This window comes from Hakea prostrata, chromosome 1 (genome assembly GCF_041222555.1).
Source record: "Hakea prostrata isolate BN-2017 chromosome 1, UWA_Hpros_2, whole genome shotgun sequence".
NCBI classification, from domain to species: Eukaryota; Viridiplantae; Streptophyta; class Magnoliopsida; order Proteales; family Proteaceae; genus Hakea; species Hakea prostrata.
This window is the reverse complement of record NC_142600.1, coordinates 63,006,706-63,018,755: the sequence shown is the minus strand read 5'-3', so window position 1 is coordinate 63,018,755 and position 12,050 is coordinate 63,006,706. Positions and strand designations below refer to the sequence as shown.

Here is a 12,050-nt window from a genome sequence, read left to right as displayed (position 1 = left end):
CGTATCTAAAACGATCAAGGTTTCCCACCACTTAGTGTATCTGAGTGGGATCCAACCAATCCCACTCGTAAGGGCACCCTATGTCTGATGCCTTCCACTAATTTGATCATCGAAGACGTCTCTCCAACCACAACTAGTTGGACATGTTATTTTGCAGGTGTTTACCAATTCATAGCAACAGTCTGACATTTGGAGCAACACTTCCCACTCTCTATCCTTCCCTCTATATCTTATGAGTTTTTGAAAAATATATATATACTTGTACTTTGCAAACCTACCCAGAAAAAGAATGACGTCATAATTTTCATTTACCCATTCGAATAAAAAGGCTAAAATGTTATATTTATCAATTTCTCTTCAACACTGCCCTGGAACCGGTTGGACCAGGCAGACTCCAGGTGAGAAAGCCTGAACAGAACGAACTCGGCAGCTGTCCGGTTTTAAGAATGTAGACGGAAATTTGGCGCCATAGCATCATCGGACCACAAATTGCACTACCGCATAAAACTCAGGCAATGTAAAAGGGAACGTTGTTCTCATTTCTTATGTGGTAAGGTCTCAAAGGTATATATATACGTATGACCTAAAACGAAGAATTTCGTAGTTTCACACAGACGAAGATCCTTACCCAGTTACCTCCCTCTCTTTCCCTTGATTCCCAAGTGTTGGGAAACTATGGCGAAACGGGTATCGGAATCCCATAGCAACACAGCAGCAGTTCAAGCCACCAACGACGATGCTTCTGCAAGTAAATTGTACAGATATCGTCCCTTTTGTTTATGGAGTATTTGATGTTAATCTAATTCGAATTTTGTCAGCTTGAATTTTCAACGGTTATAGTAATTCCCTTACTTGATAACGATGATTTCATCATTCTCATCTAAGTGGCCAATCGTAGCATTTGTTTACCGTCTCCCTGGATTAAACACCGGTGATCATTACTGTTAGATGCATTAGGAAATTTGAGTTTGCTTAATTATTACCTTGCTTCAGGTTTATGGTGTAGTTTTATAAATGAAGGGACAGACAGTTCGTCTGAAATATTTTAATTTTTCTTGATATTCAAAAACACCAGCTACTCGATGCAGTTACATTGTATAAGCAATGAGTATAACGGAATGAGGGAATTAGCTTGAATTATATTCAATCTCAGTGAACTTGATTTAGATAAAATCAATTTCTTGTTGTAGTAGCTTGCAGGTTCAAGCATCCAATTCTTTTAGTAGATTTCTCCTGACTAACGCATTATAAAGATTGTAGCTTTTAATGCATTGACAATGATAAAAAAGGCATACAGCTTCATTTAATTTGTCAAAGCCTGTCGTTTCATATCCTTATTGGAGTTATTAAGTAATGTTCAAACACTCTTTATCTTTTTGCGTCTTTCAAGTTGTTCATCTTTCCATTTAAATTTTATTGCATATTAGCTTAATAGTGTTTAATTGAGAAAAATTACTCCCCTTATTTTAGGAACTAACTTCACTGATCTCATGAGAAAATTTCTTGGTCATCTAGAAAAATGAACCTTTTTGAGCTGGCTTTTTCATAGCTGCCAATTTTCCACGGGTAGTTGACTGTCTATTTATGCAATGGAACAGTTCAGGTTGGGCCCAAGAAAAGACAGGCAGATTGGCACCATGCCTCCATCATTAAGTTAAACTTTGTCCACAAGGAATCTCCACCTTTTGGCTGCACAAGAAATTTAAACTTTTGCTCTTTATAGAGGGTTTCCCAAGCTAATCAGAGTGATGCAGGTCCAGCAATAAATCAGGGTTGTTGGGCTTGATTGCCAGCAGCTAGGGCTGCTGCCTGTGGCATTTCAAGTAGTTGTATTTTGTACTTAGTTTTATTCAGTCTTTTAATTTTCAGGCAGGTATGGTAAAAGTTGTAATTCCTGCCAAGTTAGGTGTGCGGACTCTGGATGTCAATGGTAAGCCAGGTATCTCTTCCTACGGGTGGGAGGGTTCGGAAGCTGAGTCTCTCTCAAGTGGTCCAAGAGGGGGGGGGGGGGGGAGGGGGTCTCAAATAAATTTGGGTCAATAGAGGAATCTAACCTGAGGGGAGAACTACTGCACTCCAGATGTCAATGGTCAATATATCATCCTTCAGGGGTCCTCTACAATTTCCTGGGCCCCCACTAGGTCTATGCTTCTCGCATCCTAAAGCTTGCCTTGCTCTTGTATTTCATCTCTTATACCAACCCTTCCCCCCTGCACCTCCTTGCTATTTGAGACCACGCCATTTGGCTTCCCTCCTCTACTGGCTCCTTCTCCATGCTCTCCGTGTTGAACCTTGTCCGTTCCCCCTTGGTACTTCTGTTTGTGATATGATTGGTAAATTGGTGTTCAATAACTTGATCTCTCACTTATGGTGGGAGTGGAACCTTTGAAGATGGATCTCTAGACATGATTTGGAGAGAACCATCTGCTTGGATGTTTTTGCTAGACTTTGGTCTTTCCCCCACTCCCCATTTCTGGATACCCCAAGGAACAGGCTTCTTGTTGTCTCCTGGTCAAGGCTCTTCTTTTTTGCTGGCTAGTTGGTTGTAATTCCCGCCCTTCTTTTCTTCCCCTTTTGTATATTCTCTTCTTCTCCTTCGGGGTTTTGTTAATGATTATTTTCATTCATTTAAAACAAAAAAGTCAGGGGCAGAAGTGTCCTATTATTCTTTGTTTATCATTTATACTAATTGTAGCTGCCGCCATGATTTGGAGAGGTTACTAAATTCAAAGTGTCCAAGTCATAGGTCAGCAAGGAGTCTAGGTCTATTAGGTTTTTAAGTTCTAGGTCTTTTAGGATTTTGTTTCCTAGTTTTTTCTTCTATGTGTTGTAAGGTTCTGTAGGCATCTATTTATACACCCCCTTGAAGGAAGAATGCAAATTAAAGTTCAGTTTATGACATTTTCAACTCGTGGCTTAGGAGTTTGTTCCCTTTGTAGACTATTAATCTAGTGCTTAATGTCTAGATTTGTTTTCTTGATGGTTGAAGTCCAAGCATCTGGGGTTGTTGTTTAAAATCTAAGGTGGTTAACATTGTTGGTGGCAGAAGTCCAAGATTATTAAGTTGTGTATTTAGTCTGCTGTTCCATCTTTCACTTCCTCCAGTTCATCTCCATCCCTTTTCTCTTCTTCCCCCCCCCCCCGGGGAAAAAAAAAATCCCAGGTATCCCAAAACCAGAACATCTGAATTTGTCCAAGCTTCAGACACATCAGTCCCCCCGACCCACCCAACCTTCAATCCAAATCTCATCCAAATCCTATCATCCTAACCCTAGAAAACAGGAGCTTGAAATTTTTTGATCCCCCTAAACCCTAAGAAAAGAACCTAGATGTAGACCAATAAATCACCAAAATTGAAGGATCATTTCCCTCCATCATAACATACATTTGCTCCAAGTTTTATCCCATTCTAACAACTATAATACCTAATTCCCATCTCTAGAAAGTAATCCTGTATCAACCAACTGTGTTTTGAACTCCCTAAAACCCCAGAGAAGAACCTAGATCTACCCCAATCGACCCATCAGAACTCACCAAACCTGGAGGATCATCCCCCTACATCCTTACATACATTGTCCACAGATTTCATTCCATTTTGACAGCTATAAACCCTGATTCCCATTTCGAGAAAGTAACCCCATATCAACCAACCATGTTTTCAACCCTTTAAACACTGTTATCAAGAAGTTAATTTGGTTGCATTCAAATTTGGCTCCTCATACCAACAACTCCAATTCCAATAAAATCAGTGTGAATTGTGACCTAGTTCCTAATAGAACCCATAAAATTTCGGTGTGCATTTCTTGCCAATTGCTTTTTGATAAAGATCTTGGCTATCCACCCCTCATTCAATTGAGACTACACCAGGCTACTTCAACCATCTTTAAGCTATGCTGACTAAAAGTATTCATTGATAAATTCTGGGTGGTACTGTTTTTTTTTTTGTCCTAAATGCTAGTTGGCGCCAATTGTATTTTTTATTTTTGTTCTTTTTTTTTTTTACATTTTGTAATTTGTGCATATTATTATTATTTTTTTAATCATAATTTATAATGCCGTATATAAATTTAAATATGTGAACCATTTCGGAATCAAGGCCCAATTTGCAAATGAACTGCGAAAAAAAAAAAAGAAGACTATAAAAACCCTAATTTTTCAAAACTGTGTTCCAAGACGCTTCTCCAAAATAGAACTTGTGCACTGTACCGGGTTGTGACCAACACTCCCCCTCAAGCTGTGAGGGGGGGGGGGGCCAGCATGAGCCATATTCAACATTGATAATCAATAAATCATTAAATAAACAATGACATGGAAATCGGAATAATGAGATCTATTAATTTATCATGTCGGCACTGTTTTGGTTAAAAAAGGGAAAAATGGATACATCAATTCTGATTCCAATTCGAATATTATTCATCTATATTTAACAAAAAAGTCATATTAAAAATAATTTGTGAAATAATTTCACTAAACTATATATGAATAATATTGTTATTCATAATTGTGATTTTTGAATGTTTTTTATTTTTATTTTTATGAATGTGATTGTTGAATGCTTGTTTAGTACTTTAGTTTATTATAAAAGTATTTGTATTAAAAAAATAATTTAAAAGTAGTTATTTTAAAAAAATATTGACTAAACTGCTTTGGTCGCTTTATTGCGGCCAAAGCGCCGCTTAGTCGCTTAATTGTCTAATTGCCAAGACGGAGCCCCAATCGCTTTGCCGCTTTAATAACCATGCCAAACGAACCATCCAACAATGAGAATTATAGGCGGTGGTGAAGATGAACCCTATTGATAAGTATAGAACCAACAATTACATCAAAGGCATTAACCAAATAATACTAGTAGTAGGGAGAAATCTCCATAGATAAAGATAAAATTTGAGTCAAAAGTCAAATATCACAAGTAGGCAAGGTGCAACTCCATTGTCTATATATGCTCTTCGCAAGAAGGCAAGTAGTAGGTAAATTATGGGTACGTAAAAGGCAATATTGGTTATTGTGGACCAAGTAGGTAGGTAAAAGACAATGTTGGTTATTGTGGATCAAATAGGTAAGGTAGTATGAGTTACTATGGTCCAAGTAGGTAGATTAAGGTAGTATAGATTACTACAGACCAAGTAATGTAGTACTGTATTTGATTGATCAAAACAATATCCAAATAGGACCTTTCACAGGGAATGAGTTTCATATTTGATGGACTTAAGGTGAAATAGAGTTTAGATGGGAAAGAGGGCTGAAACTAGAATGGTAATATAAGGATAATAGCATATAATGAAACGCGCTGAATAGATCTTCAAATAGGGGCAGAACTATAATGAAGAAAGTGACAATAACAATGTAACATGTAACACCCGGTCTTCACACCGCAAGGTGGATCGATTGGATCGAACACCAACATACCTTGATCAAACACAAGGGTTCATCAAAGAGGAGGAATGCTAGCAAGCAATTTGATTTCAATTCATGAGTTGTGTCTTCCTCTCTTACATAAGTCTCTTTATATAGCATTCTAAGGAGACATAAACATTAATGGTAACATCCAACCACTAGCTAACACAATCTACTACAAACATTAATGGAAACATCCAACTACTACCTAACACCACTAGTCAAAACAATAATGGAAACATCCAACTACTAACCAACACCACCTACTAGCTCCTTTTGTTGACTTTTCAAAGGTAGACTTGGGCTTAGTTCAAAATAGTGGGCTGATATTCTCCCAATAAAGTAATCCAAGCCCATGAAACCATGGGCTCATTTTATCCCACTACAATAGTCCTAGCCCATGCAAGCCATGGGCTGTTTTGGATCATATCCTTAGGCTTTGATGGGCTTGACCATTGGGCTTTTCCCTTTTTTGTATATGCTGCCAATTTTGCATCACCAAGTAAGTAGGTAAAGTAGTATAAGCTGCTACAGACCAAATAGGTAGATAAATGTATTATAAGTTATTGTAGAATACCATCTTAGGAGGATAAAAGATCTTCACAAATTATACTCTTCAAAAGACTTGAGCAAATATAGACTAAGGCTCCAATCTCCTCCTCACATATAGCATTACATGTGCACGAACAATGACCAAAAGTAGCACTGCTACCAAAATAGTAAGATTCCAAGTAATAATTTCCAATTCTTGCTCCACTTCACATATAAATAATCTCCAAGTAGTTAGACCCCCCCAAAAAAATTTCCACGCTCCTTTATGGTAGCGAATGATTTAATATGGTAAATACATTGTGAGGATTAATGATAATTAGTCCAATGGCAAGGATTTATGGTATAGATGGAATTTAATGTTAACGTATGTAAAAAATATAAAGGAGGAGAGGTATAATCAGCCATAGATGGTTAGAAACGATGGGGAAGCATTAGATGTGTTAAATCTGAAATAGTACCAAAAGTAGGTAGGAAAAACTTTAAAAAGAAAAAACAGCAGGAGGCTGTGGATGAAACATAACTGATATTGAATTTGCAGGCTGAGTTTGCTAAAATAAAAAGGCTTATTAGAAATAGAGCAGCAACAAGTTTTATGGTAGTCAAGACACCTTTAGAACCCTAGTATCTTTAAAGTTGTAAACAAAAGGTAAAGAGTTCCAAGTATGATGTTCCAATTCCAATAAAATCAGTGTAAAACCTCAGGCATTAAATCAAATCATAAAGAAGTTCAGAAATTAGGTGTAGGATTCTAAAAGAACTAGATTGTAGAACTTGCTCAAATTTGAAGTGAGTGATGATGGGCTGTAGGTAAAGACTGCTGAAGGCTTCTCCAACATCTGGTGGTGCAATCAAAAGATATGGTAGTAGTTCCCAAATTAGAAAATAGGTTCTGAGGCCTAATCGGCCACCTATTGGGACTAAAACTTGGACCAAATAGAGGTCTAGTGGAGCTGGCAACTGGCTGGAAATTTGGTGTATTTTTGATGGGTATAATGGATGATTAGTTGATGCAATGGAATTAGAAAATAGGGTCCAGAAATAGAAGGTAGTATTTGTAGAGAAATCCAACCAATGAAATAAGTCAGGATTGGGATCAAGTCTCCCATTAGATTCATACACGCATTCTTGGAAAAGCAGCAACGTCAATTGTTGAAGTGGTAGATAACTTGGTTTTCATGAAAATTGGAGACAACGCCTAGAAAAAATTGTAGGCAAGATATTCATGTACTTAGAACAGTAGACATGTTCTTCATGTAATGAGACTTCAAAATCTTCAAACCTTCATGACTTGTTTAGAGGTCTAATTCAGATTTGAACATTAAAGAACATAGAGACATAGCAGTAGAGAGAAAAAAATAGTGCCTAAGTTGATTAAACCAACTCTGGTACCATGTTAGAATTTCAGCACCTGCAATCAGCCTAGGGATTGAAAGGAAATTCAGAAAGAAAAAGAAGAATGGAAGAAGAATAAAAGAGGATTGAAGAAGAAGAAGAAGAAAGGGAGAGAGCTTGCATGTATGTTGGTTCTCCCATGGTACTTTAATTATAATGGAAAATCAAGTTTTAGTTTAGGAAAGTTTCCTAAACTGAGTTACAGAAAAAATGAAAATTACATATTGCATAAAATCTCTCTAATGTACTAAAAAAGGAAACCATCCTAGAGAGATTACTTGTCAACCAAACAATAATAAAATTAGAAAGTATCCAAAATAGATAGTAACTAAAATAGAAAGTAACCATAATAGAAACCCTGATTTTTTCAAAGCTTGTCCACCAAGACTGCTTCTCCAAAATAGAAACTTGTGCAACTGTGCATCAGGGCTTCTGTAATTCTCAACACAATTCTTCTGTATCTTCCTCTATGGAAGTATGGAACACTCTTCATGGAAAATGTTTCCTTCCATTTCTGGTGTTTCTTGTAGTAATTAGCAGAACTTGTGCAAAATAGTGAGGTTGCTTCCTTTGGTTTTTTTTTTTGTTAGACATGAAAAATGGGCCATTTGTTATCTTTTACATCATATGAATTCTTTTTTCACTGAAAAGATCATGAGTGTGGTTTGTGTTGGGAGTTGGTTCTTGTTGTGGTGGCTCTGATGGCATCTTTTTCAGGCATGCAATTACTTTCTTAATCTACTCTAACATCTCCCTTTTTTTCTAAACACCTCCCTCCAAAAAAAAGATCTTGTGTTAGCAAGGGATACATGAAAGATGACTACATTCACTTGTTTGTGAGAAGACCTGTGAGGAGATCCCCCATAATCAACCGTGGTATGGATCATTTGCTGCCAGAGATTGGCGTTAGATTTTCTTCCCTCACATGTTCTTGCATTTGTCTGTGCTCACTTAAATTTGGTTTTGTAATTGATGTCTTTTGAAGGTTACTATTCTCGTTGGGCTGCTCTTCGGAAGCTTATGTTTCAGTTCCTCAGTTGCGAAGGACATTTGAGTGAAAATGGTCACCTGAAAAAGCAGATAGTATCCCTTGGAGCTGGCTTTGATACTTCATTTTTTCAGTTGCAGGTGCTTGAATCTCCGTTGAACTGCTAGACTTTTGAATGTACTTCCTGATTAGTCTATTTGACATTTGCTATATTTCAATTTTGGCTTTCCTATTGGATACACAATTTGTAGCAGAGCAGTTCAAGTGCCGTTAAATGCCTAATGAAGCAGCATGGCTGGCACGGACTTCACCTGTAACAGTGTCCTACATAGAGATTGGTCATTAGGCTGCAACGTGGTAACCAGAATCCATTTTACAGAGAGGATTATTATTTCCTAGTAAAAAATAATTTATAGGTTTCCCTTTTTGTTTGTTCATGCATGAATTCTTTCATTTGCGCTGTTTCATGTGTGTTTATCAAGCTAAGTTTCTTTTAACATCAGCCCCGATATGCATGTGTGTGGGGGACACAGGCAGGTGGTAATTGCTCTGTATTATTATTGGTTTTGTACTTAACATACAATGTCAAAATGCTGGTTGAGAGTCTTTAGATGCCTCACTAGGCTTCTACTGCCTCTTTTTTTTTATTACAGTGCATTCCTCTTAGTGCTTTTAGTATCAGTTGTTGGCATAGGTAATTTGAATTTTTGGGAAATTGTCATGCTAACTTTTATATATCAACAATTTGTTGTGCTGCTTTGCATTTTTCATTGTTTAATTATGTCTTACAAATGCTGTATAACATTTTTGTAAGTGCATATCCATCTCTCTGATTGGAAATTCCCCCCTTCCCCCAGGATGAAGGGAATGCGCCATATTTGTATGTGGAATTGGATTTCAAGGAGGTGAGGATTTATTTCATGGCTTCTCTATGCAACATTGTGGCTCAATTTTTTAATGGGGAGTACAGTGGCTGATTAAGGTGTAAAACCCAGCATGTGGAAGAAATTGAATGGGTTAATCAATAATGTCTTCTTATTTTATAGTGCTACTCCAGTAGTCAATCTCTTCTTTTGCCTATATATGAATGTTATTATTAGTATATCTAAAAACTGAAGTTTTATTTGCATTAAGATTGGTGTTAATTTTCCCCCAGTATGTTGAATTTTTTTTTTCTTTTGAATTTTGCCTAAAATATACTTTTTTTCTGTTGTTAGAAAATTTTTTATTCCTTTTTCTCCCTGTTTATCAGGTCACTAGTAAGAAGGCAGCACTAATTGACAGCTGCAATCAGTTAAGGAATAAAATTGGGTCCCCTGCATTCATTTCACAGGGTAAGAAATGCATACTAAAATCATGAAATTTTATCCGAATGGTTGCAATTGATATGGAATGTTGTGAGCTGTGATGTTCCTTTTTTTTCCTGATGTTTAAGTTGTTTTGGTGAAAGGGTTATGGCTCACATATATAGACACAAGGTGGGAACATTAAAAGCCATGTATTACTATTATCTATGAGTTCTGTATGTGCATAGAGAATGTGCCTTAGAATTTATTTTTGTCAAAAGTGTTTCTGTATTCTAACATGTAAGTAAAGTGAAATTATTTCATGATTTTGGTTATAATGGTAGCCATCTTTCTTGACCTTTTCCAATGTAATGATTTTGCCATTCATTAATGTTCACGGGAATAATGAAGGCTAATGTTATAGGTTTGCTTGACCTCCAGTCCATGTCACATGAGAGACCTCACACACCACAGAAACTTATTTTGGGAGTTTGGATTTGAATTTTGAAACATCCAATTGTTTCTCTGTGTTGGAACCATAGCACCTTTCTGAGTTACATTGACCCATAACAAGGGTTAGGCGGTTGGAATTGGAGATCAGAGTGGCCATTGCCACTCCTGAGTCAACTCAGCTGAGTTTTAGTTTGAATCAGCAAGTATGGATGTCCTGGAGGCCTGCTATGACCATGTTCTGGAGTGAGCATCTGGATCAGCATGGATCAACACCATCCCATCCTGACACGAACAATCTGATCCCAAGTCTTTAATGCATGCTAAAGAATTTAATCACTGTACTAGGAGTCCAAGTAGGAGCATAAGAGCATCTAACTGCAAAATGCTGTTGAACTACATAAACTGCTTTTCAAGAGAATGGAGGAAACTATTTGGCCTTGTGGTGATTGTGTGGTTCCAAAAATATCCATAGTTGTTCTTACTATTGGTTCAGCATCATGTCAGCATCAAAATCCCAACTACAAATCAATGAGTGGAAGAAAGGGAGCCATCTTCCATCTTTACCTTATCCCTATTAGAACTGGTGATGTAGGAAACATAACAATTTGGACATACCAGTCATGTTGTTAGTGGTACCAGAGTTAATGATACAAGTTGGCACTGTGGTAGGAATAGATGTGGAGGCCTGCAAACTTGAGGATGATGAGGAGCGAAGAAGGGGCTGTACCCAAATGTTACATGGCCCAATGAAATCTTGTAATGTCATCCTGGATTAGTAAGCTAGAATTGGCCTTCATGACTAGTGGAGACTCGAGTATTTGTCTCACTCTTGAAATAATGTACTCTAGTTCCCTTAGAATGGTCACCATGTGTACTATGAGGGTGGCATGTAGAGTCCATCACCTCTCTTGGTATTATGTCCAGGTTTCTCACAATGATCATGCTGCTATCTTCGCACTGGTAGGTCTCAGGCCTCTACCATCACCATCAAGATCTTTTTGAAAGCTAGAAGTAAGAGAAAACTGCTCACAGATGATGCTCGTCCCATCACCATGCGGTGGGTCTCTCATGTTGCAATTAACTAGAGACCATATTGAGTGATGGAAGAGGAGGTTGGCCTGAGATCTGTATCCTGATTGGTTTGTAGTCAGGATTTGAGCCACCAAGCAGACTAAGTCACTGAAGACACATTCCTTCTCAAGAGTGTGATATACCTTTTCTTTATCCTATGGAATGGTCAGTTGAAGGTCTCTTTAATGGACACACTCCTCCCAGAGGCAAACCAAAGTATTATAGTGCTAAGAAATTGACTAATTTCCCTGCCGCATTAGAATTATTTTTCAGTGAAGCTGGTAGACCTTTTGCAGAGTCACCTACATTGTCAATGTCTTAGAAAAACTATCCTGATTAGCCTTGGCGGTCTCCTTTCTCATTAATCTTCTGTCTCTGGTTTCACCAAGAATATTTTCTAACTCACAACACCAAGAGTTTTTTGTCTCCCATTTTTATAGGAGAACTAGGACTCTAAAGCTTTTGTTGTAATTTGGGTTTAAGGATAGATATGTGTATAGGATATTCTTATGTAATATCCCACATCAGATATCTCTGTTTCCTTGTACTTGTTTCTTATTATAAATTTAGTCTGGCTATATCACTCTAATTCAAGCCTCCAGTACTGGGTATATATATATATATATTGGGATTTGATATCAACGTTGAAGATCAAATACCACCACTAATTGCTGCCACTTCTTTCTCATTCTCACAAACAAACCCCGCCGTCACCATGCCTCTTCTCTCTCTTTTTGACTATCACTACTTCTGCCATATCGCCACACCACTGCCTTCTTTGTGCCATACAACCACCACTTCTACCAGTCCAGTAAAGTCCTCTCCCTTCTGCCTCCTTTTTGCTGGCCTTCTTAGGCCCTTCTCGTCGTTCCTAACCTTTCCACCTTCTAGCAGGTTCTTCTCTGCTGCGTTTT

The 12,050-nt window shown here is 37.6% G+C and overlaps 1 protein-coding gene across 1 annotated transcript in view; it reads left to right on the top strand.

The window, feature by feature from the left end:
* Positions 1–376: 376 nt before the first annotated feature.
* LOC149029349 (leucine carboxyl methyltransferase 1 homolog) overlaps positions 377–12,050 on the top strand; it is a 47,387-nt gene continuing 35,713 nt past the window's right edge. Inside the window, exons 1-5 of the mRNA XM_089141578.1 lie at positions 377–755; positions 8,126–8,214; positions 8,324–8,466; positions 9,184–9,231; positions 9,579–9,660. Of these exons, the coding sequence (XP_088997704.1) occupies positions 676–755; positions 8,126–8,214; positions 8,324–8,466; positions 9,184–9,231; positions 9,579–9,660 (442 nt within the window). The 5' untranslated portion in view covers positions 377–675. The remainder of the gene's footprint in view (positions 756–8,125; positions 8,215–8,323; positions 8,467–9,183; positions 9,232–9,578; positions 9,661–12,050) is intronic.